General features: G+C 44.2%; 1 protein-coding gene and 1 long non-coding RNA gene across 6 annotated transcripts in view; one reads left to right on the top strand and one right to left on the bottom strand.

The window, feature by feature from the left end:
- PLCG2 (phospholipase C gamma 2) overlaps positions 1-25127 on the top strand; it is a 156570-nt gene extending 131443 nt beyond the window's left edge. Inside the window, exons 31-33 of one of the 5 annotated variants that reach the window (XM_058706654.1) lie at positions 568-656; positions 23559-23743; positions 24789-25127. In XM_058706654.1, the coding sequence (XP_058562637.1) occupies positions 568-656; positions 23559-23743; positions 24789-24831 (317 nt within the window). In that variant the 3' untranslated portion in view covers positions 24832-25127. The other 4 variants (XM_058706656.1, XM_058706659.1, XM_058706657.1 and 1 more) reach the window with 4 other exon arrangements.
- On the bottom strand, positions 22589-23290 carry LOC131499022 (uncharacterized). The gene is made up of 2 exons (XR_009255706.1): positions 23149-23290; positions 22589-22917 (listed from the first exon to the last, which is right to left on the bottom strand). It is a non-coding gene; the product is annotated as an uncharacterized LOC131499022 (long non-coding RNA).
- Positions 25128-26038: the final 911 nt, after the last annotated feature.

A 26038-nucleotide genomic window follows, 5' to 3' on the forward strand; every position in this document is an offset into this window, starting at 1 on the left:
GGGGGAAAAAGTCAGCTGTACCTCAACCATCCCCTAAATAATAAGAAACATTTAAATGACTGTTCTAATTATAAATAGAGAAAGGCTTTCAGAGGATCAATACTGCTCTGGATCGCCAAGGGACAGATCTCCTGCTATTGGAAATCTTTAAAGATAAAACACTGCCCCCTCCCCCTCCTAACAGCAGACATGAAGGGAGGGGTTGTGAAGGAAGCTTTACTCCTTTGAGTCTTTTGGCCTCAGGAGTATTCAAGAACGTGAAGCATCGCTGTAGTCACTCTGCATTCAGTGTGTGATGTTCTGGAGGTTTTGATTTCTCTTGAGTGATTCATTTTCATTTCTGCATGAATCTTTAACCCCCTTCTCTGTGCGGGCCTGTCTGTGAGGGCTGCGTTCCGGAGCCCATGTCCCTAACCATCAGGATGGGACCTCCGGTTTCCATCAAGTCAGCCCCCAGCTTGGGACACTCCCCTGTCTGCTCCTTGGACACCCTAGCCCTGGCTGTGCCCGAGAACGCCAAGGTCTGATATGAATGGCCTCCCCTTGCATGATCTTTCCGTTCCGCAGGATTCAGATCTGTTCCTCTGAAGAACGGGTACAGTGAAGATATCGAGCTGGCTTCCCTCCTGGTGTTCTGTGAGATGCAGCCAGTCCTGGTGAGTGAACACCGGGTGGGGTGGAAATGGCCTGTGCGTACGGCTGGCAGACGGACTCAAATCCGTTGGGCATTATCCAGCCAGACACGCCCATCACACAAGAATCCCTCAGCCACCCCAGGTTTTTCCTTCCAGCGACCTTCCCTCTTGGAGAATGCAGTACGGTTCTTGGAGTAGGTCTTGTAGTTGGAAAGAGTGAAGCTCGTTGGAAGTTCCTTATCGTCATGTTTCAGCAAGCAGAGTCAGGCAAGACAGTGCTCTTCTAGAGAAGCTCATCCTTTCTGGGGGCCTTTCCCCACCTGTTGGGTCCTTGGGAGTCCCTTCAGAAGGTCTGACAGCATCCACCAAGGCCTTGTCATGGCCAGTGCTGGGGAGAGGAGTTCACAGTGATAGGCACTACCTTTGTCATTCTTTTTGCTGCTGGAGGAGCCTGCCTTCCTGGTCCTTTTGCCAAGACCTTGAAGATCCTTAGCCTCTCCTTTGATGAACCAGTTTAGGGAGGTTGGAGTGGGAAGGGCTTGGCCTCACCGGATGCAGCACCAGTGTGTGTGTGATAGTTCACGTCTCCCTCGATGGTTAGAGAATATCTGGATGTGTGATTTTGGAGCTTTAAAATCCTCTTGACAGCCTCTCCCATAGAATGAAAGCCACTGGGCATGTGTTTTTGCGAGAACCCACGATGTGGCCAACCCAATCTCACAAGATCTTTCCCTCTCCCTACCACAAAACCCAGCATGAACGGGTTGGCTGTGTGGTCACCCCACTCCTCTTCGGATAGCTTAGAAAAACCCTGGTTCTGGACCCCAGCAGGCTGACGTGGGCTTGGTCATCGCCCCAGGATTTTCATCTTGATTTCTCATCCTAGTTGTTCTCTGGGTACAGAAATCACAGCCTCTAATTTGTTGTTTTGGAAGTTGCTTATTAGGCAACTTCCAGAATAAAGCTGAGAACCATCCAATGGGGAAGGGAGGATGGCAGGGGTGGAGATGCCTTTTGACAGCTGTAGCCATAGTCCATGCAGTAAAAATTCATGAACTCGACTCAGAGGAGAGAACGTTAGGCTTTTCTGCATAGCTGTCTGCCTTAACATTCAGTTTCTGCAACCTTGATAGTTTTCCACTTCAGAGCATTTTATAAACATGGAAATGGAACCGGATGCAAACATAAGGAAAGACAGACAGGAAGCACTAAAAGCAGGAAGCGGACGCTTAACAGGCACAGTAGTTGGGAGCCAGAGAACCTCCCTGACAGCCAAAGACATCACTTGTGTTGCTGTAAAATAAGCTCACGATGACAGGATTGTGCCTGGAAAGGATAAGGCGATGGATGGTGCAAAGTTGTCCATTTTCAAACAAAGTTTAAATGGCAGTGCTTCAGACTCTGTCAAAGTAAACATTGACACGAACTGTCGTTTTCACTTGACCCTTTGGTTGTGGATCAGAAAATCACCTTTCATGATTGTCATTGTGATTGCAAGGCTGGGTCCCGAAAGGGCACCTGAGTCGGTCGTCAGGTCGTGTCGAGAATACCCAAGACTTAATTAAATGGCTCTTCTTTTAGAATGAATTACGCATTTGTCAATTTATCACCAATAAGACTGAGTTCTTTAAGTCCATTAAAAGACCTCAGCCAGAATACATGATTTTGTTTAGTTTTATAATCTGGGGGAAGAGGAGTAGATAATGTTGGCATTTGGTCTGTTTGACTCCTTCACTTCCTAGGTCAATGCCGCCTTTATGTAAATGATACTACTACAAATCCGTGCCTCCATGTGTATTTCTTTTTTAAAGCAGGTTTCTTAACTTTGGGGCCAGAGGTTTGTGGAGGAAATTGTCCTCTGCATTTAGAAAGTTCAGCAGCATCTCTGCCCCTTGTGTAACCATCAAACATGTCCCCGGGTTGGCAAAACTGTCCTTGTTGAGAACGGCTCTAAGCGAAATTCTAAACACTTTTCATACAATTACCTAATCCTTAACAGCATTTTTCCACTGAGTGGATGGACCGTAGATTTCCAAATTGGTCGTTTACATGGAGTCCACTTGCAAGTAAGGCTTTCGTGAAATTCTTTATGTGCCTATACTTTTCCTCCTTTAATTCAGAGTTATTTTCTTAGGACTTATTGCCAGATACGGGATCAGTTTATCGAAGCAGGATGGTAGAAATATAAAACCTGGAATAGATAAGCATGAAGACCCCTGGCTTAGTCAGGCTTACCTTCCCCAGCCCACAGAAGGATCTGGGATTCTGTTGCCTGGGGAACGGGAACCCATGTGCATAAAAGGCCATCTGCAGACATTTCATGGACAAACGATGTGATAAACTGGGTTTCACATGATGGTAGGGCCACGTTGATCTAGACCATGCTCCGCAAAGGTGTTGTAAACAACTTGGAAACATTATAAATAATTTGGTAGTACATTTAAAAGAAAATGCCCTCCTCTAGATTTACTTTCTCTATGTGGGAAGCCTCCCACGTGGGTGCTGTTAGGGATGCGGCAGGGAGCGAGGGCATCGTGTGGGGCACCAAGGGGAACGTTAACTTGCAGAGATCTGCTCTCTGAAGGAGTTTTGGCAGAGAAGTTGTCAGAGTATGTGCAAAGCTCATTTCAACTGCTGGTTTTTGAGCTTTTATTGAATTCCACATCTGTCACCTGGTTCTGAGGCGCTCACGGGTGCCATACGGTGATGAGGAGTCTCTGGGGAGCTGAGCTGGGTTGTTTGGTAGACCTGGGCTTTCTCGTTGTTCAAGGTCAAACCTTGTTCTATTTATCACCGTATCCTCTGTCCTGCCAGGGAGAGACTCTGGTAAATAGCTTTGCAGAAGACTTCTCTGAGCCAGTGATTGATCCGGGGAGGGCTTGATGGAGTTTAAAGCTCCAGAAAATAGTCGGTGAGCGCTTGAAGCTTTTTCTGAAGAAGCCATTTACACATCACAATTGCTTGATCAATCCTCAGTCCTTTGCCCTGTTAGCTATATATATGGTTTATAAGACGTGTTTTCAACACCATTTTGTTACACTTGAAAAGTAGTAAAACAAAGGAAGGGAGGTTGGAAAAATTCCATTAAGCAACTTGTCCATAACTACAGGTAGCATTTTGGCAGATTTGATATAGCCATCGTTGGATTCATGTAATACGCATGAACACGTGCCCTTTATCTACTTCGCAGGAGCATTTTTCAATGTTGTTAGGATTTTCAAAGCCATTAATGCCTGTTTGATCAGGTATGGGTTTCTCATTCGCTTAGCCATTCTCCCGCTGATGGACAATGAGGTTGTTTGCAGCTTTTTACGTTATAAATAATGAAGGTCTTCATATAACCTTTTTTGATTACAAATTATTTCCTGGGGCTAGACATTTAATAATGGAATACTAGATCAGAAAGGGGGAAAAAAAACACATTTTGGATGCATGTTGAATTGTTCTTTCAAAGTAGTTTCTTTTCAGTTGACGTATCCTATCCATTGTGCCACTAACTGAGAAGGGCTTCCACTCAAATGATTTAAACTCATGAGATTCCGAATAGGATGGGAGAAAGTATGAAAGCTTGAGTATTCCTCCTAGTCGCCATCGGTGGGCAAGCTGGCAGGACCTGGGGTCTCTGATTACTGATCCTGGGGTGGATGGGGCTGGGTAGGGGTTCAGGTGTTGGGCTGGAAAGACCAGGAGGCCATGGTTCCCAGCAAGGGCTCGGCAGGAAGAGAGGTGTGAATCTCTATGCAGAAGAGCTCAGCACACACGCTAGAGACCCCGGACGGGGGCTGCGCCCTGCAGCTAAGCCAGTCACAGTGTCTGAGGATGGGCAAGATTTCCTTACACTTGGGAAGGCCCTCCTTGGGCCTCAACAGCTAACGTGTGCCAGTCTGACCCCAAAGAGCAGAGACTTCTGTGCCTATCAGGAAGGCCCAACAGCTGGATGCGATTTGAACGACAAAACCATGAGTATGAAGTGAAAAAGACAAAGCCACTGCCCGGCAGTAAGAGGAAGACGGACCCAGGTGGACACATGGTACAGGTGGCTGGCAGTTCAAGTAGAGCCATCGGAAGTATCCAAAGAGGAGCCCAACATCTGAGTCCTAAGAGCGTTCAAGGATATCTAAGTAGAGCGCTGAAAAAGACTTCCTGGAATTTGAAATTAAAACCTCATTTCCTGAATTTAGATACTCAGCATATAACAGAGATCTGCATTAGTGACCGGAGATATAACCCGGAGGAAATGTCTCACAATCCAAGGGCACCTGGGGGGCTCAGTCGGTTGAGCGTCCGACTCTTGATTTCAGCTCAGGTTATGAGCCCTGCCTCAGGCCCCATGAGCTCCTGCATAAAATTCTCTCTCCCCCCCTCACACAGTCTCAAAGAAACAATTTTAAAAAAAAGTCTCGCAATCCAGAACAATACCACCATGACAGCCTCAGAGAATGGATGCAAAACACCTACAGGCAAGCATGTCCCCACAAAGGGGAACAGATGGGTAGGGAGCTATCAATGAAAGTGAACAGACGGAACTTTCTCTTCTTTGCTGCTTGGGAAGGTTTCCTTGATTCCCAAAGGGACAAATCGAAAGCACACCACCAGCTGGGTTCTAGCACAGGCACACCTTGTTTTATTGTGCTTTGCACATACTGCATTTGTTTTTGTTTTTGTTTTTTTTAACCAATCGAAGGTTTGTGGCAACCCTGTGTCAGGCAAGGCTAGTGGCACCATTTTTCCAAAAGGCATTTGCTTACTTCCTGTCTCTGCCACGTTTTGGTTCATATTTCAAACTCTGATGGGGATCTTTGATGTTACTATTTTAGTTGTTTCGGAGCCGCCTGAACCACACACTTAGAAGGACGGCAAGGTTGTGTGCCTCCTTGTTGCTCCACTTGTCGGCCACCTTCTGTCTCTCTCCCTGAGACACAACACTGAAATCAAGCCAGCTGATGACCCTACAGTGGCCTCCACGTGGTCCAGTGAAAACCAAGAGTCCGTCAGTGCAGCAGACTTCATCGCTATCTTCAGAAACTGCCCCAGCCACCCCGACTCTCAGCCACCACCACCCCTCTCGGCCAGCAGCTGCCGGCATACAGGCAAGACCCTCCACCAGCCAGAAGACTATGAGTCACTGAAATCTCAGATAATTTAAAAATTTTGTTGCCATAAAACCCCATTAAGATACATACGCCTTATCACACCCTTAATAGACTATAAGCATAACTTTTATACGTACCAGGAAACCAAAAAAATAATGTGATTTGCTTTATTGCAATATTTGCTTCATTGTGGTGGCCTGGAGCCATACCCATGATACCCGACGTTTGCCTATAAAACGTGTGAATTCCAAGGAAGAAAAAAAGACTTCCCAACATACCAAGTTATCTACTAAGAAAATCAAATAAAACTAACATCAGACTTGTCTTCTGCACTAGGAGGACTGAAGAACTCAGCAAACGGCCACCAGCATGTCAAGGCAACAGAAATGTATTTGTGGATATGCAAGGTCTTAGAAACCTCAGGAGAGCACCTGAATCGATGTTCTAGATAGATGAAGAAAAGGAATTAATTCCGCAACACAGTTACACTTTAGAGTGTAAGTCTCTTTAAGTACCAGGGTCCCTGAAACAAATACACTATGAAAAATTTTGTGCCAGTCTGGAATTGAAAATAATAAACATATGAAAACCCTGGAGCTGAGAGTTAAAATAAAGGTGTCCTGGGGAGTCTGGGTGGCTCAGTCAGTTGAGCGTCTGACTTCGGCTCAGGTCACGATCTCACGGTTCTTGAGTTCGAGCCCCACAGCCTCTGTGCTGACAGCTTGGACCCTGCTTCGGATTCTGTGTCTCCTCTCTCTGCCCCTCTCCTGCTCACACTCTCTCTCTCTCAAAAATAAACAAACATTGGGGCACCTGGGTGGCTCAGTCGGTTGAGCGTCCGACTTCAGCTCAGGTCACGATCTTGCGGTCCGTGAGTTCGAGCCCCGCGTCGGGCTCTCTGCTGACAGCTCAGAGCCTGGAGCCTGTTTCAGATTCTGTGTCTCCCTCTCTCTCTGCCCCTCCCCCATTCATGCTGTGTCTCTCTCTGTCTCAAAAATAAATAAACGTTTAAAAAAAAAAAATAAAAAAAAAAATAAACAAACATTAAAACAAAACCAAAGAAAAAAGGTGTCCTGAAAAGTTTTGACTTTGATGCCTGGGGGTTCAGTAGGCACATAAAACATCTTGTAAGAGGGGGGCGCCTGGGTGGCGCAGTCGGTTAAGCCTCCGACTTCAGCCAGGTCACGATCTCGCGGTCCGTGAGTTCTAGCCCCGCATCAGGCTCTGGGCTGATGGCTCGGAGCCTGGAGCCTGCTTCTGATTCTCTGTCTCCCTCTCTCTCTGCCCCTCCCCCGTTCATGCTCTGTCTCTCTCTGTCCCAAAAATAAATAAGAAACGTTGAAAAAAAAAAAAAAACTTAAAAAAAAAAAAAATCTTGTAAGAGGTGAGTTCAATTTTTTTTTACCTTGAAATATCAGAATTAAGTTTAATTAGGATCATTAGAAAAATGAAACAGAAATGTGACCAAGAGTAAAAATGTATAGTATTCAAAAGGGAAGGGTAGAACATATTTGATTCAGTGAATGGGCTCAATCCTCCTATTAAAAAAGAAAAAAAAAATCTAACTGCATGTCTATAGGAAATAAGCCTAAAACCAACAGGGTATTGCATGAGGAAAGAAAGGTTACCCAAAAATTACCACCCCCCCGCAGGAATGGAAGAGTTACTGCAAGAAATAATTAATCTCACAGTACAATTTAAAATCCAAACTGCCAAAGATGTGCTTGCTGGGGCAGCACATATACAGAAGTATCAACGAGCATTAAGAGGAGTTGTGTGGAATGACAGTTTGGTTTACAACTGGATGGGGGAGTCCCGGGGGTTTAATTAGGAAACGGGGATAGTACTTCCACCTATCAACCAAAGGCTCCTACACAGATTACTTGATTAAAACAAAAAAATCAAGGACAGATGATCAAGCTAATCCTAACCAGCTTGATTTCAGAGCTACACAACTCTGTCCTACTGCAGCAGGTAACAGACACCGTTTATCCTTCTGTTTCTCAGAAGCTTTACAAACTTGATTTCATACTTGGTCACAAAGAAAGAACGATTTCATGAGTTGGTGAGAACAGCAGTAAACTATTTATACCGTAACTATATTTTGAAAAGGAACACGCTTGCCCTCAAACCACAGGGAAGACTGAAAATGCATGCACTGTTCGTCTCAAAAAAGTTTTGAATACCAATAAGATAGGAACAAAATAAAGATAAAAGCCAACTGAGCAAAATATAAAAGAAGAAAAAACAGATGTTGATTCACTGAAGAGATCAAGCAAACTCCTGGCCTGCTTAATAAAGGAGGGAAGTAAGAACAAAAACAATACCAGAGAAAATACTGAAAGGGAGAATGACCCCCCAACTGAGAAGATACATTTGTAAACTAGGGCAAATGGGTGACTGCCTTGAAGAATGTAAACAGCCTAAAATTGTTTCAAGAGGCAATACAATACTCACAAAGTCCCAGAGCACTGAAACAGCTCTCAGGTAAAACAGGTGTTACATTCAGATGGTTTTAAAGCCAAGTCCTACATGAATTTCAAGACCATAATTCTTTTTTTTAACTTTCTAAAATACTTATTTTTGAGAGAGATCGTGCGTACCAGCTGGGGAGAGACACAGAGAGAATCCCAGGCAGGCTCTGCACTGTCAGCACAGAGCCTGATGTGGGGGTCAAGCTCACAAATCAAGAGTCGGAAGCTTAACTGACTGAGCTACCCAGGTGTCCCAAGAACACAATTCTAATGTTAATCCATGGAGGAGGTCAACAGACAAAGAGAAATGCTCCAATTAATTTCCTGAAGAAACTGGAGAAAGATAGTACACCTTTCCCCCCTCTTCTCCTCAGAGTCATAGGTAAATTCTTTAAAAAGTTAGCAAGTCAGTTCCAGATATTTACTGGACAAACAATATGTTACAAATCAATAGTTTATCCCAATAATGCAAGGATGGTTTGGCAACACATTTAGTGAGAAAAACCTAAGTCACTAAATGCCACACATGTCACCAAATGATTTTACCTCTTTACCACAATTTATACTCATTATCTCCATTCACAAATATGGCTGTACCTCTAAACAAAGACTCCAACTTTAAGGACACTGAGTTTTGTATTTAGTACCTAACCACTTTCTTCTAGAAAGAACAGTTGGAAATGCTTGGTGGGAGATGGGGACAGATAGGTAATCTCATTCATGATATCGACAAAAACTGTAACACATTAATGACATTTAAATAAACATGTACAGCTTATAACCACCACTTGAACAAGTAGAAATATACACAGACCCTTCCAAAATTGTCTCATGGGAACCAGAGTTATCAATATAAAATCACTTTTAAAAATATATACAAAGAGGTAAATACAGAAATAAATGTGTTTGCATTGGAAAACATAGCTCTTCCTGGCAGGAGACTTCCAACTAATAAATGGAAAAAGGAATGAAAAAAATAGACAATCACCAATGAGATGCCACAGAAATAATTCTGCAGAAAAAGATCTAACAGTGGATGCTAAAATTAGTAAACATTTGAGGAGAAACAGGAAATTTGTATAGTCTCGAGATACCTTCCTTCAAGAAATTTCTTCACTGGAAAGAGAATTGATGAAGTGAGGAATGTTACCATCAGTACTAAGAGGTGTTGATATCACGTACCTCCTGAGAAGTCTACATCACTTCTGTGACAGTCTTACCAAAGCTGCCTCAGGCTAAACGAATCATGGGAAAGCACCAAACCCAACTAGTGGGTCACAGTACACACTTACTGACTAGTACTCTTCAAAGTGTCAAGTCATAAAAGACGAGAGGAAGGAAGAAGTGTCACCGATTGGAAGGCTCTAAAGAGACACGGCCACCACAGGCCATGTGGGATCCGGGGCAGCATCTTGGAACAGAACAGGGACACTGATGGGAAAACCAGGGAAAACCGAGGTTCTGATAACTGCACCATGGTGGTGCAGGATGTTAGCCCTGGTGGGGGTGGGAGTGATGTAGGGTATAGGAGAACTCTTTGTACTAATATTGCAACTTTCTGGAAGTTTCAGATTTCATCATAAACAATTAAAGCATCAGTAGGGGTGCCTGGGTGGCTCTGTTGGTTAAGCATCCGACTTCAGCTTGGGTCAGGATCTCACAGTTCATGAGTTCAAGCCCTGTGTCGGGCTCTGTGCTGACAGCTCAGAGCCTGGAGCCTGTTTCAGATTCTGTGTTTCCCTTTCTCTCTACCCCTCCCCTGCTCATGCTCTCTGTCTCAAAAATAAATAAAGATATTAAATTTTTTTTTTAATAAAAGCATCAATGGGGGGAATAAAAATTGAAAAAAACTAAAGGTACAGAACACCGTGAAGATCTTGTCACAGGCCAGGAACAGTTTATAACCAAAGATGTTCTCCAAGACTTCGAGGACTCTAAAGTTTAAAAACACGTAGATCCATCTAAAACAAAGGCTTATAGACGACGCAAGGATTGAAAGTAGGAATAAGAAAATCCTAACATAAACAAATCTATATACCTCAAAGTGGACATACCTCCACGGGAGAACATGAGATAATTAGGGCAAACAGCCAAATCTTTCTCCCTAAAGATCATCCCTAAAAACTGAAAAACCAAGAACGTGCCTTTCAAGTACTTTTTTTAAAGAACTCTCAACAATCAAAAGAACTCAATGTTGAGGAGCAGGAATCATGAGGGCTGGGGTGACGGTGAACAAGGAGAATGCTATTTTTTGTGTGTGGTATAATAATCCTTATAGTACTTCTTGACTTTCAACTCTGTGCATATATAACTAATAAAAACTCAAAGCTTTAAGCTTAAGTAGGAGCAGATGATGCACTGGTGGGGAGCATATGACTTCTTGAAGGACATTTGCTGTGAAGGTGACAAGAGACATGGGTTAGTAGCTGGAGGGGCTGTGGGGTGAAGGACAGCTTTTGAAGATGTATTTGCTGCTGATGGGCGTGATTTACCAGAGCTCCAGAAGGGAATGATGGTACAGGAGAGAGAGGACCCCGGGGCCAGCAGGAACGAAGGCAGGACTACGGCAAGGGGCCCCGGATGGGCAGATTTCCCATGTGGTTTCTCCTCTACCCTATGTGAAGCCAGAAGCAGGGCCATCAGCTGAAATCGGGGCAGTCCTCTCAAGAGACGACAGAGGATTTCTGAGCAAAGCACAGAAGGATTAGATCACTCAATGTGCTTCTGTGATGTATGCATTCATACATATTTTACTTAGGATTTTTGCACGGACAAGTCTATAGTTCTCCGTCAGGTTTTGTTACGCTGGCTTCTTAGGAACTACATGGAAGCCTTCCTTCTCCCAGCTGTGGCACCTCTTGAGTGGAACCAGAGTAACTATTGACTACACCCAACAGATGTTAGAGACATCGTTTGTGAAACTTTCTGGGCCAGCTGTAAGAGCTTTCCCATTTTCTTCTGGGATAAAATGAGTCTCAATTTTTTTTCCTTACCGGATAATTTTCTATAATAAGAAATATGTACGTATGCCTATAATAAATATTGGGAGATAACAAAAGTCTTACAACAAACACAAATACATACCCATTCTTCTCATGACCCGCTTGGTTTTCACTGCACAAGTTCCCACCATTTCTAGGTTTGCCTTTACTGATTCAGTCTGCTTTCCTTAGACCTGTTCCTTTTATAGCTCTCTGTGTTCCTTTTATAACGCTTTGTGTTTCCTTAGACCTGTTCCTTTTATAACTCTTTATTTCCTATCATTGTTGGGTGCTGATGCAATGGGGGTGAAGGCCACGCACACAGAGATGACACAGGGCTAGGCGCACTTGCTCTCCTGAGACACGCTTCAGAAAAAAGGACTTGGCAAGTGCCCAGGACCCAGGCCGGTCATCATCACCTGCTTGAGGGACTGGGGTAAAGGCAGGTACAGCCAGGAAGCCAGGACACGGACTGTTCCCAAGAACCCAGAGCTCTGAGCAATCATCCTAGCACTTTGCTGGCCCTGCCATAGGAGTCCCCCATTTAGGACATTCAGAAAACCAGATACCAATGTATAGATTCAAGAAGAAATCCCATTCAAGATGAGCTTACACATTAACATTTTAAAGCACTTGTGGGGTGCCTGGGTGGCTCAGTGAAGCGTCTTTTTTTTTTTTTTTGAAAATATATATGTTTTAATTAGGCAGAGAATCCCAGGCAGACTCTGCTGACAGTGGGGAGCGTGACACATGGCTTGAACCCACGAACTGTGAGATCATGACCTGAGCTGAAATCAAGGAGTCCGCCTCCTAGCTCAGGTCTTGATCACAGGGTCATGAGTTCAAGCCCCACACTGGGCACAGAGCCTACTTAAATATTTTTTTTTAGAGCACTTGAGGAAAATCTGACACATGTAAAAGCAAAAGGATTCACCCAATGAATCTGAAAATAGCTTTGAAAAAAAAGATTTTTTTTAAAGTGAGAACCCAATGAGTACATGCATTTAAAAAAGAACTATCCTTTTCACTATTAAGTAAGAACATGTGGGAAGGGGAGGACCAATTAGAAATCCTGGAAATACAGTTGGAAAAATCTTGAAAAAAATTTTTTAAAGCTTACTAAGCAGGAAGTTCTGGAATGGATACCATTAGGGAAAGAATTTGCAGATATGAAGACCGCGTTTGGGAATTTGCTTTCAAACTGCAAGACAAGATGAAAGTACAAAAAGGGTGAAAAATAAAAATACAAATACAAAATGAAAAGCTCCAGCGTAAAATATCTGAAATGATGATGGCTGGGGGCGCCTGGGTGGCTCAGTTGGTTAAGCGTCCAACTTCGGCTCAGGTCATCATCTTGCGGTTTGTGGGTTCAAGCCCCACATCAGGCTCTGTGCTACCAGCTCGGAGCATGGAGCTTGCTTTGGATGCTGTGTCTCCCTCTCTCTCTCTGCCCCTCGCCTGATCATGCTCTCTCTCTCAAAAATAAACACTAAAAAAATTTTTTTTTAAATGTTGATGACTGAAAATCTCCCACCATTGAAGAGGCAAAGGTCCTCCAGCAATAAACAGCAGTATAGATATAGATGCACATATAGACTCTTACAGGCAGAATACCAGAGTAAAGGGAAAATTATAAAAATGGAAAGATAGGTTCCCTATAAAGGATTCTGTAAAGGATTGACAGACCATAGTAGCATTCCCCTCTACAGCAACGTCAAGACTAAGGGATCTCTTGAAAACGCTTAAAACACACAGCTGCAACTCTAGATGTCCTGTATCCTCATAACTACCATTCAAGAGGGAGGGCAACATGAAGGGATTTTTCAGAGCTAGCAAGACAGACAACTGAGTACTAATAAACCGTTGCTAAAAGAACTATCGACGTCCTTAAGCCAGAAGGAATACAAAGCAAGAAGCAATAGTGGCCCATGAAATCCGTAAACTACCTTAGGAAACGGAAAAAACTATATCGACTTAAAAGACTAAATTTTTGTGTGAACACTCAGACTCAGATAAATCCAGGAAATAATAACCCCAAAGTTCTGAGAGGGAAGGAGGGAGTCTCTATCAGGAAGGGCACACGGGGCAGGCAACCCTCTCTTTCCTATTCGGCATCTCCACAGCGGTTTATAGTTATTCATTAAACAGTATAGATGTTTTACATACTTTTCTGAATGTCTGTTGTATAATTCAGTGCCCAGTGCTCCATATACACATACATGTGTGTGTATATATATGTGTGTATATATATATATATGTATATATACACACACACACACACACACATATATGCGTGTATATGTATATAGATAGAACATAGCTATGAATGCTTTGGGATTCAGAAAATGAGATCGGGGTCTGTAAGCACAGCAGTATTAGCAGAAGACGTGCATTTTGAACTTCACCTGAACAAAAGTCATTATATACAGGAAAGCAAGAGAAGTTGTTTTATTCTGGGTAGAGACAAGGTGACGAGAGCTCAATTAAGACTTTAGTGCAGTTTCTTCTCTGCTTTATTCTTAACAGGAAGGAAAGCAGATCTCCTTGGGGACAGGCATAGATTTAAGTAGGGTCATTAGTGACTCTTCCCAGGGCCTCACGTGATGCCTCGGAGACTCACGCGCATTGTCCTCCTCTCCTCCGCTCCCCATGGAAAGACCGTCCTGTTTTTCTCCTCTGTACTTTCCCAGGGGCCAGAATAACCTTCGCCATTGCTCTCCCCCCTCTCCCAAGTCAGACTTGCACCTGTTATCCTTGGGGATATCTGTGATGTTTTGTTAGGGTGGGGAAACTATCTGCAGAGCAAGGTATGGCCTGAGTCCATGTTTTGTAAAAATGACGAGAAAAACCCCTCTGTGCATACTGACGCATGTTTTTCTAGCACCGGAGGGTCTCACTTGAGCTACTCCATCAGTAGTAGCCGCCAACAACAGCCTGACCTCCTGAGTAGCCAGGCTTTTACAACAGTCGGAAGATGATGTAGGAGGATCGTGAGCTCACCTCCTCCCGTGCACACACTGGGACAACAACTACATACTATGAAACACTCGGAAAATGACCTGAAGCCTGGCAGAACGGATTGTCCGCAGCCAAATACTTAAGAAAATGTCACAGCAAGAAGGGTGAGAGGGACAGAGACAAGGCTGGGAACCAGACCCCCAGTGCAGCGGCCCAGAAGCAGGAGGGGAGATCACAGGCACAGAGGTGATCCCTGAGGAGCAAGGGAATCGAGCCCCACGTCAGGAACTCCTGGGGACCAGCACTGGGAAGATGAGCCCCCCACCCCCCACCCCCCGGCTGGCTCGGAACATCAGTGCAGCTCAACTTGAAGAGAGCCAGAGGGCTATCGGAAGCAGACTCCATTCTTCCAGGGCCATGGTGCTGTGTTACTGTCTGAGGCCCAGCACGCAGGCAGCAGCTGGAAAGCACCTGGGTGACACACGAAAGAGTTCTTAATTTTAGGGCATGTGCAGGAAGACCAAGGATCTGGAGTTGTCTCTAGGAATCAAAGTGCCAGCAGATGCCAGTTTACTTGCAGCCCAGCTGGCAGGATGCTGGTGGGAGCCACTTGTGACACTCTCTATCTACTTTGCTAACACCATTCACCCCCCCTAGGCATTGCCCTGCAGACCCACCCCACCCACCCCAGCAGGTGCCCCCGACCCCCCGCAAGTACCACCCTGCCACATGCAGGGGGCAGCTTTGGCCCAGACTGGAGTCCCTCCAAATTGACTCCTGGGGAGGGGGAGGCAGGCCCAGTCACAACAGGAAGGCATATGCAGACCCACACAGGAGACACCCCTGGAGCTCCTGGTTCTTGTCACCGGGGGCCATTGCCCCACGATATACCTACATCAAGCCGCTGCATTCAAGACCAGGAGATGTAGCTGACATACGTAAATACATAGAAACAAACACGGAGAGTCAGACAAAATGAGACAGAGGAATATATTCCAACGGAGAGAACAAGATAAAACCTTAGAAAAAGAACTCAATGGAATGGAGATTAGCAGTCTCCCTGGTAAAGAGTTTCAAGTAATGGTCATAAAGATGCTCATCAGGTTTGGGCAACCTCCAGGAGAATTTTAACAAAGACAGAAAATGTAAAAACCAACCAAAATCGAAGAATACAATAACTGAAATGAAAAGTCTACTAGAAGGACTCAAAAGCAGACTGAAGGATGTACAAGACATCGATGATCTGGAAGGCAGGGTAATGGAAAGCATCCAAGCTACATAGAAAAAAGAATGAAAAACAATGAGGATAGGTGAAGGGACCTTTGGGAAACATCAGGTATCCTAACATCCACATGATACGGGTCCCAGAGAGAGAAGCGCAGAAAACTTGACGAAATAACAGCTGAAAACTTTGCTAAGGTGCGGAAGGAAACACATCCAGGCGCAAGATGCACAGAGAGCCCTAGATAAGATGAGCCCAAGGAAGTCCGTGTCTAGACATACCATAATTAAAATGTCAAAGGTTAATGATAAAAAGAGAATTTTAAAATCAGCAAGAGAAAAGCAAAAAGTTACAATCAAGGGAAATCCCATAATGTGGCTGTCAGCTGAGTTTTTCAGCAGCAACTCTGTAGGTCAGAGGGAGTGGTTCCAAGACATATTCAAAGTGCTAAAAAGAAAAAACCCTACAACCAAGAACACTCTACCTGGCAAGTTATTCAGAATTGAAGGAGAGACAGAGTTTTCTAGACAGAAGTTAAAGGAGTTCATCAACACTAAATCAGCTTTATAAGAAACGTTCAAGGGACTTTTTTTTTTTTTTTTTTTTTTAACGTTTATTCACTTTTGAGAGAGAGCCAGCAGGGGAGAGGCAGACAGTGGGGGACCGAGGATCCGAAGCGGGCTTTGTGCTGACACAGTGAGCCTGATGCAGGGCTCAGTCTCACAAACTGTGAAATCATGACCTGAGCAGAAGTAGGGCGCTCAACTGACTGTACCATGTAGGTGCCCCTCAAGGGACTTCTTTACGTGGAAAAGAAAAGCCAGCCCATAACTAGAAGAAAATTATTAAAGGACAAACTTCATTGGTAAAAGCAAACCTGTAGTAAAGACAGGAGATCAGTCACTTATAAAGCTAGTACAGAGGTTGAAATACAAAGTAGGAAAATCAATTATATATAAAAAAAAGAGTTAATGGACACACAAAATAAAAAGATGTAAAATGGTGGCACCTGGGTGGCTCAGCTGGTTAAGCATCCAACTCTGGATTTTGGCATAGGTCATGATCTCACATTTGTAAGATTGAGGCCTATGTCGGGCTCTGTGCTGACAGCATGAAGCCTGTTTAAGATTCTTTCTCTCTCTCCCTCCCTGCCCCCTGCACCCATCCTTCCCTCCCTCCCTGTAGTCCTCTCCCCTACTCACACACACTCTCTCAAAATAAACATTAAAAAATGTAAAATATGATGTCATATACATAAGATGTGGAGTTTTAGACTGTTCAAACTTTGGTTTGAACTTAAGAGATCACCAATTTAATACAGACTGCTATATAGACAGGATGCATATGTGAACCTCAGGGTAATCACAAATCAAAAACCTATAACATACACAAAAAAGAAAGGAATTCAAGTATAATACTAAAGAAAGTCATCAAATTACAAAGAGAGCAAGAAAAGAAGGAACGAGAAGAATTCTTTTTTTTTTTTTTTTTTTTAACATTTATTTATTTTTGAGACAGAGAGACAGAGAGAGAGCATGAACAGGGGAGAGTCAGAGAAAGAGGGAGACACAGAATCTGAAACAGGCTCCAGGCTCTGAGCTGTCAGCACAGAGCCCGACGCGGGGCTCAAACCCACGGACCGCAAGATCATGACCTGAGCTGAAGTCGGACGCTTAACCGACTGAGCCACCCAGGCGCCCCAGGAACGAGAAGAATTCTAAAAACAATCAGAAAACAATTAACAAGATGGCAATAAGTACTTACTTATCAATAATTACTTTAAATGTAAACGGACTAAATGTTCTAATCAAAAGACATAGGAGGGGTGCCTATGGGACTCAGTCTGTTAAGCTTCCAACTCTTGATTTTGGCTCAGGTCATAATCTCACAGTTCATGAAATTGAGCCCTATGTCAGGTTCTGTGCTGACAGAGTGGAGCCTCCTCGGGATTCTCTCTTTCTCTCTCCCAAGATAAATAGCCATTTTTTAAAAAGAGATAGGGTGAATGAATTGAATTAAAAAAAAAAAGATCTTAAAAAAATTTTTTAACATTTATTTATTATTCAGAGACAGAGCATGAGCATGGGAGGGGCAGAGAGAGGAGGAGCCACAGAATCAGAAGCAGGCTCCAGGCTCTGAGCTTTCCACACAGAGCTCGACCCGGGGCTGGAACTCATAAACCATCAAGTCATGACCTGAGCTGAAGTCAGATGCTTAACCGACTGAGCCACCCAGTCACCCCCAAAAAAGATCCATCTTTTATGCTGCCTACAGAAGACTCACTTCAGATGTAATGACACACACAAAGTTAAGGGAATGAAAAAGATACTCCAGGCAAATGGAAGTGAAAAAAAAAAAAAAAACTGCAATAGCAATACTTCTAAAAAAAAAAAAAAATAGACTAACAAGACAAAGAAGGGCATTATATAATGATAAGGGGATCAATCCAACAAGAGGACATAACAGTTATAAACATCTATGCACCGAACATTGGACAACCTCAATACATAAAGCAGGTATTAACAGACATAAAAGGAGAAATGAACAATAAAATAACAGTAAGGAACTTTAAAACACCACCTAAATCAACAGATTATCCAGACATAAAAAGAGAGAGGAAACAGTGGCTTTGAGTGACACATTAGACCAGATGGACTTAACAGACATATACAGAACATTCCATCCACAACCAGCATAATACACATTCATTTCAGGGGCATGGAACAATCTTCAGGATACATCACATTTTGCGCCATAAAACAAGTCACAATAAATTTAAGAAAACTGAAATCATATCCAACATTTGTTCTTTTCTCTCTCTCTCTTTCTTTTGGTTTATTTTTGGGAGACAGAGCATGAGCAGGGGAGGGGCAGAGAAGAGGGAGGGAGATACAGAATCCCCAACGCAGGGCTCAAACCCATGAGCTGTGAGACCAGGACCTGAGCTGAAGTTGAATGCTCGGGGCGCCTGGGTGGCTCAGTCGGTTAAGTGTCCAACTTCAGCTCAGGTCATGATCTCACACTCCGTGAGTTCGAGCCCCGTGTCGGGCTCTGTGCTGACAGCTCAGAGCCTGGAGCCCGCTTCAGATTCTGTGTCCCTATCTCTGCCCCTCCCCTGCTCATGCTCTGTGTCTCTCTGACTCAAAAATAAATAAAAACATTAAAAAAAAAACTCTAAAAAAAAAAAAGGTAATTTATTGAAATTGAATGCTCAACCAACTTAGCCACCCATGCATCCCCCCAACATCTTTTCTGACCACAATAGTATGAAACTAGAAATCAGTTATAAGAAGAAAAAAAAACCTGGAATAAACACAACCACATGGAAACTAAATAACCAATGGGTCAACAAAGAAATCAAAGAGGAAATCCGAAAACAGCTTGACACAAATGAAGACGGAAACACAACAGTTCAAAATCTTTGGGATTTAGCAAAAGCAGTTCTAAGAGGCAAATTTATGCCAATACAAGCCTCTACCTCAAGACACACAAAAATCTCAGTCTAAACTTATACCTAAAGGAACTAGACAAAGAACAAAACACAAAGCCCAAAGTTGATAGAAAGAAAGAAATAATAAAGATCAGAGTAAGACATAAAGACTACAAAAATCGATCAGTGAAACTAAGGCCTGTTTCTTTGAAAAGATAAAATTGATAAGCCTTTAGCCAGATACCTCAAGAATAAAAGAAGACTCACAATCAGAGAGGGAATGTTATAATGGACACCACAGAGAGATAATGGATTATAAAAGGCTACTACCAAAAATTATACACCAACAAATTGCACAACCTAGAAGAAACGAATAAATTCCTAGAAACATACAATCTTCCGAGACTGAATAAGAAAACAATAGACAATAGACTGATTCCTTGTAATGAAGTTGAATCAACAATCCAAAAACTCACAACAAACAAAAGCTCAGGACCAGATGGCTTCACAGGTGAATTCTACCAAACATTTAAAAAAAAGAGTAGTAACCTATCCTTCTCAAACTATCCCAAAAATAGAAGAGGAAGTAATGCTTCAAAATTCCTTCTATGAAGCCAGCATTAATTATCCTGATACCAAAACCAGACACACACACACACACACACACACACACAAAGGAAATTACACACCAATATCCCTGAGGAACATAGATGCAAAATCTTCAACAAAATATTATAAAACTGAATTCAACAATACATTAAAAGCACCATTCACCACCAAGTGGGATTTATTTCAGCGATGCAAGGTAGTTCACAAATTATCCACAAATCAATCAAAGTAATACATCACATTAATAAAATGAAGGATAAAAATATTATCTTGATACATAAAAAGTATTTGACAAAATTCAACACCCATTAATTACAAAAACTCTCAACAAAGTGGGTCTAGAGGGAACATACGTACCTCAACATAATAAAAGCCATCTATACAAACCCACAACTAACATCATACTCCACAGTGAAAAGCTAAAAGCTTTTCCTCTAAGATCAGGAATAAGACAAGGGTGTTGACTCTGACACAACACAGTACTGGAAGTCCTAGCCACAGCAATGAGACAAGAAAATAAAAGGCGTCCGTGTTAGGGGTGCCTGGGTGGCTCAGTCGGTTGAGCGTCCCACTCTGGATTTCATCCTGGGTCCTGACCCTGGGGTCGTGGGATCGAGCCCCACATCAGGCTCCGCACTGAGCATGGAGCCTGCTTGGGATTCTGTCTCTTTCTCCCTCTACCCCTCTCCCCTGCTTATTCTTGCTCTCTCTTAAAAAAAAAAAAAAAAAGAAAAAAGAAAAGGCATCCAGATTGCTAAGGGAGAAGTATAGCTTTGCAGATGGCATGATACTATATATAGAAAATCCTAGAAACTCCACCCAAAGAAAACCCATTAGAATAAATGAGTTAAGTTGCAAGACACAAAACTAATATATAGAAATCTGTGGTGTTTCTATATACCAATAGCAAACTAACAAAAAGGGAAATTAAGAAAACATCCTTTTTGCAATTACATCATAAAGAATAGAATATCCAGAAATAAATGTAACCAAGGAGGTGAAAGACCTCTACGCTGAAACAGTAAGACAACGATGAAAGAAACTGAAGATGAATGACACAATTAGATGGACGGTTACACCACACTCAGATCGCAAGAATATTGTTAAAATGGCCGTACTCCCCAAGGCAATCTACATGTTCGGTGCAATCCCTATCAAAATGCCAACAGCATTTTTCACAAAAACTAGAAAGTCGTGTGGAACCGCAAAGGACCCTGAATAGCGAAAGCAGTCCTGAGAAAGAACGAAGGTGAAGGTACCACAACCCCAGATCTCAAGATCTACCGCAAAGCTACAATAATCAAAACAGTATGGTACTGGCACAAAAGCAGACACGAAGATCAACAGAACAGAATGGAGAAACCAGAAATAAAACCACACTTTTATGGTCAATTAACCTATGACACAGTAGGCAATGATATACAATGGGGAAGATCAAGTCTTTTCAGTAAACATGTTAAGACTAGACAGCTACGTGGAAAAGAATGAAACTGGACTACTTCCTTACACGATACACAAAAATAAACTGAAAATGAATTAAAGACCTAAATATAAGACTTGAAACCGTAAGACCCCTAAACTCCAGGCAGTAAACTCTTTGGTCGTGGGCCTTAGTGCTATTTTTTCTGGATCTGTCTACTCAGGCAAGGAAAACAAAAGCAAAAATAAACGAGCGGGACTGCATCAAACTAAAAAGCTTTTGCACAGCCAAGAAAGTTAAAAAACTCGAAAGGCAACCCCTGAATTCATACAACTCAACGGCAAAAAACAGCCTCATTAAAAAATGGGCAGAGGACCTGTACAGATGCTTTTCTGAAGAAGACATGCAGAGGACCAACAGACACATGAAAAGATGCCCAACATCGCTAAGCAGGGAAATGCAAGTCAACACCGTAACGAGATGCCACCTCACACCTGTCAGAATGAATGACTAGTATCAAAAAGCAGAAGGAGCACATGTTGGCAAGAGTTTGGAGAAGAAGAAAGCCTCAGGCCGTGTTGGTAGGAATGCAAACTGGTGCAGCCACTGTGGAAACAGTACAGACGTTCCTCAAAAAATTTAAAAGAAAATACCATACAATTCAGTAATCCCACTTCTTGGTATTCAGCCAAAGAAGATGAAAACACTAATTGAAAAAGATCTATGCACCCCTGTGTTTATTGTAGCCTTATTTACAAGAACCAAGATATGGAAGCAGCCTAAGTATCATCTACGGATAGATGGATGGATAAAGAAAATATGGTATATATAGAATGGAATAGTACTGAGCCATAAAAAAGAATGACATGTTGCCATGTGCAGCAACATGGCTGGACCTAGAGGGTATCATGTTACATGGACTAAGTTAGAGAATGACAAACACTATGTGAGGTCGCTTAGATGTAGAGTCTAAAAAACCAAACCAACCGAACAAAATAGAAATAGACTCAAGTATACAGAACCGGTAGCTGCCAGAAGGTGGGGGGTGGGGAGGGAGTCGGAGATGGGCAGAACAGCGGAAGATTTAAGAGTACGCGTTTCCAGCTAAAAGTCATGGGGATGAAAAGAACAGCATAGTAAATGTAGTCAATATTGAAATAACTTTGTATGGGGACAGATGGTAACTACACTTACTGTGGTAAGCATTTCCTAATGCGTATATTTGCCAAATCACTATGTTGTACAACTGAAACTAATATAATATTGTAGGTCAAATACGTATTTAAATTAAAATTTTAAATTAAAAATCAGTGAAGTAAAACATCCTCTTTCTCCCATGGTGAAATCCAAACTCCTTCCTGTTACAAGTTTTTTTCTTCGCATAATGGAGGGAACGTTTTGGGTAAGACAGCTGCCAAGTTTAAGGGAAGACCTTGCTTCAGTCATGGCTGGATCCAGGTGCTCATGCAGTAACTCTGTTTCCCTCTCTTTTGACTTCATTCCCAACTTTCTGTGTGTCATAGCAAAGGAGTCAGTAGCCACTGGAAACATTCACCACTCTTTCAGCTGATCCCCAAGAAGGGAAAGTTTTGGTTTTTGGTTTATTTATGTTTTTGTTTTGTTTTGTTTTTTACCAAGAGCACCAACCACAGTCCAATGGATGCTTCTAATTGGCCTGGCTTGGGTCACATGCTCACAGGTGGTGGGCAGAGGGAATGAGACATTGTTACTGGCTAGACCTGAGTCACATGCCATCCCCGGGGGGCGGGGGGCATAACCTATGTTCTGTCTTGGTTTTCTGGGGGTGGGGGGCAAGGATAACAGCTTTGAGGTATGATTCATATACCATATAATTCACCCATTTAAGATGGACAATACCCTGATTTTTGCTATATTCACAGAGTTGTGCAACCGTCACCACGATCAACTTTAGAACACTGTCATCACCCCCAAAAACCACCAGGCAACCACCCCTTTTCTGTCTCTATGAATTTACCCATTCTGGACACTTCATATAAATGGAATCAAGGGCTGTTGTCTTTTGGAACCGGCTTCTTTAACGTTTTCAGGGTTCCTCCGTGTTGTAGTGTGTGACCTTGCTTTTTTTTTTTTTTTTTTAACATTTATTTATTTTTGAGATAGAGAGAGACAGAGCATGAACGGGGGAGGGTCAGAGAGAGAGGGAGACACAGAATCTGAAACGGGCTCCAGGCTCTGAGCAGTCAGCACAGAGCCCGACGCGGGGCTCGAACTCACATACCGCGAGATCGTGACCTGAGCCGAAGTCGGACGCTCAACCGACTGAGCCACCCAGGCGCCCCGTGACCTTGCTTTTTAAGGGCTTCAGAGATGTGCTGGCTCCCGCTTCCCTTAGGCGGCTCTCCCCCTTCCCTGCTGTGTTCCACGTTAGGCACGCAGCAACTCAGACCCTTTGCGTTCAGGTAGGGACCAGGAGGCCATGCAGAATGCACAGATGTACCTGCCCTGGGATCGGGGGCCAGTGTAAGTTACTACTCCGAGTTTCACAGCAAAGCCACCCTTCATCGTGAACAAGCGTTTTTCAAACTGCTTGCTTCCACTGGAATATATGATTGTGAGTTTTATCTTTGGTGAAAATGGGCCCTGTGTTTTTCTGGGATAATCCCAGCTGCAAACCTTCTGTGCCTCCTGCTCCCTTCTCGGCCCTCTATTAAGATGCGGAGCCCCACCCCATCGCTATGTGCTCCTTCCCTCCAGGAGAGTGAAGAGGAACTCTACTCCTCCTGCCGCCAGCTGCGAAGGCGGCAGGAAGAGCTGAACAACCAGCTGTTCCTGTACGACACGCACCAGAATCTGCGCAATGCCAACCGAGATGCCCTCGTGAAAGAGTTCAACGTCAACGAGAACCAGCTCCAGCTGTACCAGGAGAAGTGCAACCGGAGGTAGGCCAGCCACTCCCCCACCCGCACATCCCCAGGGCACGCGGGGGGGGGGGGGTCAGGCTTCAGGAAAGCCCCCTCCCACCCCCACCTTTAGAAATCTCTTTGGGGGCGCCTGGGTGGCTCAGTCGGTTAAGTGGTGAAGCTCCCACTTCGGCTCAGATCATGATCTCACGGTTCGTTCGAGCTCCACGTCAGGCTCTGTGCTGACAGCTCGGGGGATCCTGGAGCCTGCTTCAGATGCTGCGTCTCCCTCCCTCTCCGCCCCTCTCCCGCTCGCACGCTCTCATAAAATAAATAGACATTCAAAAAAAGAAAGAAAGGAAGAAAGAAATCCTTGGGTCCCTCGACCCTCCGGATCTTTGCCGTATAAATTCACTTATAGTAATTATCTTATGCCTCTGCACCTTCCCTAAGTCAAATTGTCACCACTAGGAGGAGACGTCGCTCTAATAGTGAAAATTAACTATGACCACTACCTTCTAAATAAAGAACCTTATGAGGTTCGCACCGTCCACTGGTTCTGCACTGGGGCAGAACCCCACCCCCATCCCCAGGGGAGGCTTTGGGTTGTGCTACAGATGGGCTGGGAGGCGGCCAGGTGTGCCTAGTGTCCTGGAGTGTGCCTGACAGTCCTGCTCAACAGAGAACCATCCAGAAGCAAGTGCCAGGAACAGCCCCTAAGGGGAACCAGCGCACAGACTCCTTCCCCATATTTGTTACTCCACCAGCACTGCGGCCCCAGCACAATGCTAGTGAGGAAGGCCAGTTTTAGAGACGTTCCTGTCTTGCCGGGAGGCCCCTCTCCCCCTCCCCCCTTTTTCCCCCCAGTCCCCCTCTCCCCGCCACTCTCCCCCAGTCCCCCCTCCCCTCTCTCCCCCCCCCCCCGTCCCCCTCTCCCCCCTCTCCCTCTCTCCCCCAACTCCCCCTCTCAGCCCTGTTCCATCAGGCCATGGATGCCCTGCAGGGCATGGACAAAGGTTACACTGTTCCACACATGGCCTGTATCTGAGCCTAACAGATGACTGTGAAATCTGTTTTGTTTCAGGTTAAGAGAGAAAAGAGTTAGCAACAGTAGGTTTTACTCATAGACGCTGGGGAACGCGTGTAAGGGTGTCGTGCCCGTGTGTGCTCACGTGTAGGAGAATGTCCTCTCTTCAGACCCCGGGGACTTGCTAATCTGTGATGTCTCGTCAAGCCTGGAGTCAAGAGGACACTTTTGAAGACCCACCTGGCATGAGCTGGGTGGGGTGACTTCCTGCTCCTTTCTTCATCTTGGACAATTTCTTAACTTATATTTTCTATAGAGGATCATAAAAACGTGTTTCCTCGTTTTTTGGTCTCTCGTGTTCCCAACCTCCTTGAATAAAAGCGGTGAAAATCTTGATCCGTTAGACCTTCTGTGCTCAACCTGTACAGTGAGCAGGACCCTTGTCCAGCCTCTAAGGACCCAAGTAATTGACTTCCGAGGAAGATGAGCCCGATACGTAAGGAACAAATTAATTAGATTCGGAAAAGGATTGTAACTAAAAGGCAAACGGTTCGGCCTTCCCCTGGGCCCCACGAGTGGCCCTCGCCCCGCTGCACCTCTGCCCGGCTTCTCTGCCCCAGGTCAGCTGACTCAGCTCAGCACCAAAGCCGCAGTGCTCGCGACAGGCCCGCTGCCCTACCGGAGAGGTGGCTGGGGCGTGCAGTCTCTGTTCGTTAGAACAAGCTCCAGTCCGCGGTGGCAACTTGCTTTGGGACTGGCGTTACCGGGGTGGGGGCCCCTTTGATTTAGAAAGTCTGATGGAGAGACCAGAGACCCACTGGAGGCTCGGCCGGCTTCTTACTCACCCCTGCTCTGCCCACTCCCGAGCTGGTTGCAGATCTCCATGGGCTACGGATTTTAACAGGTGATCAGAATTCAGCTCTCTGTGTTGTTCCACTTTGTGGAGCCACGAGCTACATCTTAAGCTGTAGGAAACTACAGAAAATCCTACACACAGTCATCCCCAAAGAGGCAGACCCACCTGGGACACGAAGACACTCCTCTACATCTTGATAGACAATCGAATGATTTGTACAGTGTGATGATTTAATACATTTTAAAGACAAAGATAGTGTCGAGGTGGACAGTATGACTCAGTCAAGTCACAACTTGGTCAGACTGGGGCGAAGGGTAATTGCAAGGAAAGAATAATGTTTCAGGAGAGGACACAGGAGCAGTGAGCCTGGTGGATTTACAGGTTGGAGCTGGGTCCTTGAAGCCCATTCAGGCTCAGCAGGCACGTATTCTTGCTGGGAAGTACATTAAAA

This window comes from Neofelis nebulosa, chromosome 17 (assembly GCF_028018385.1).
Source record: "Neofelis nebulosa isolate mNeoNeb1 chromosome 17, mNeoNeb1.pri, whole genome shotgun sequence".
NCBI classification, from domain to species: domain Eukaryota; kingdom Metazoa; phylum Chordata; class Mammalia; order Carnivora; family Felidae; genus Neofelis; species Neofelis nebulosa.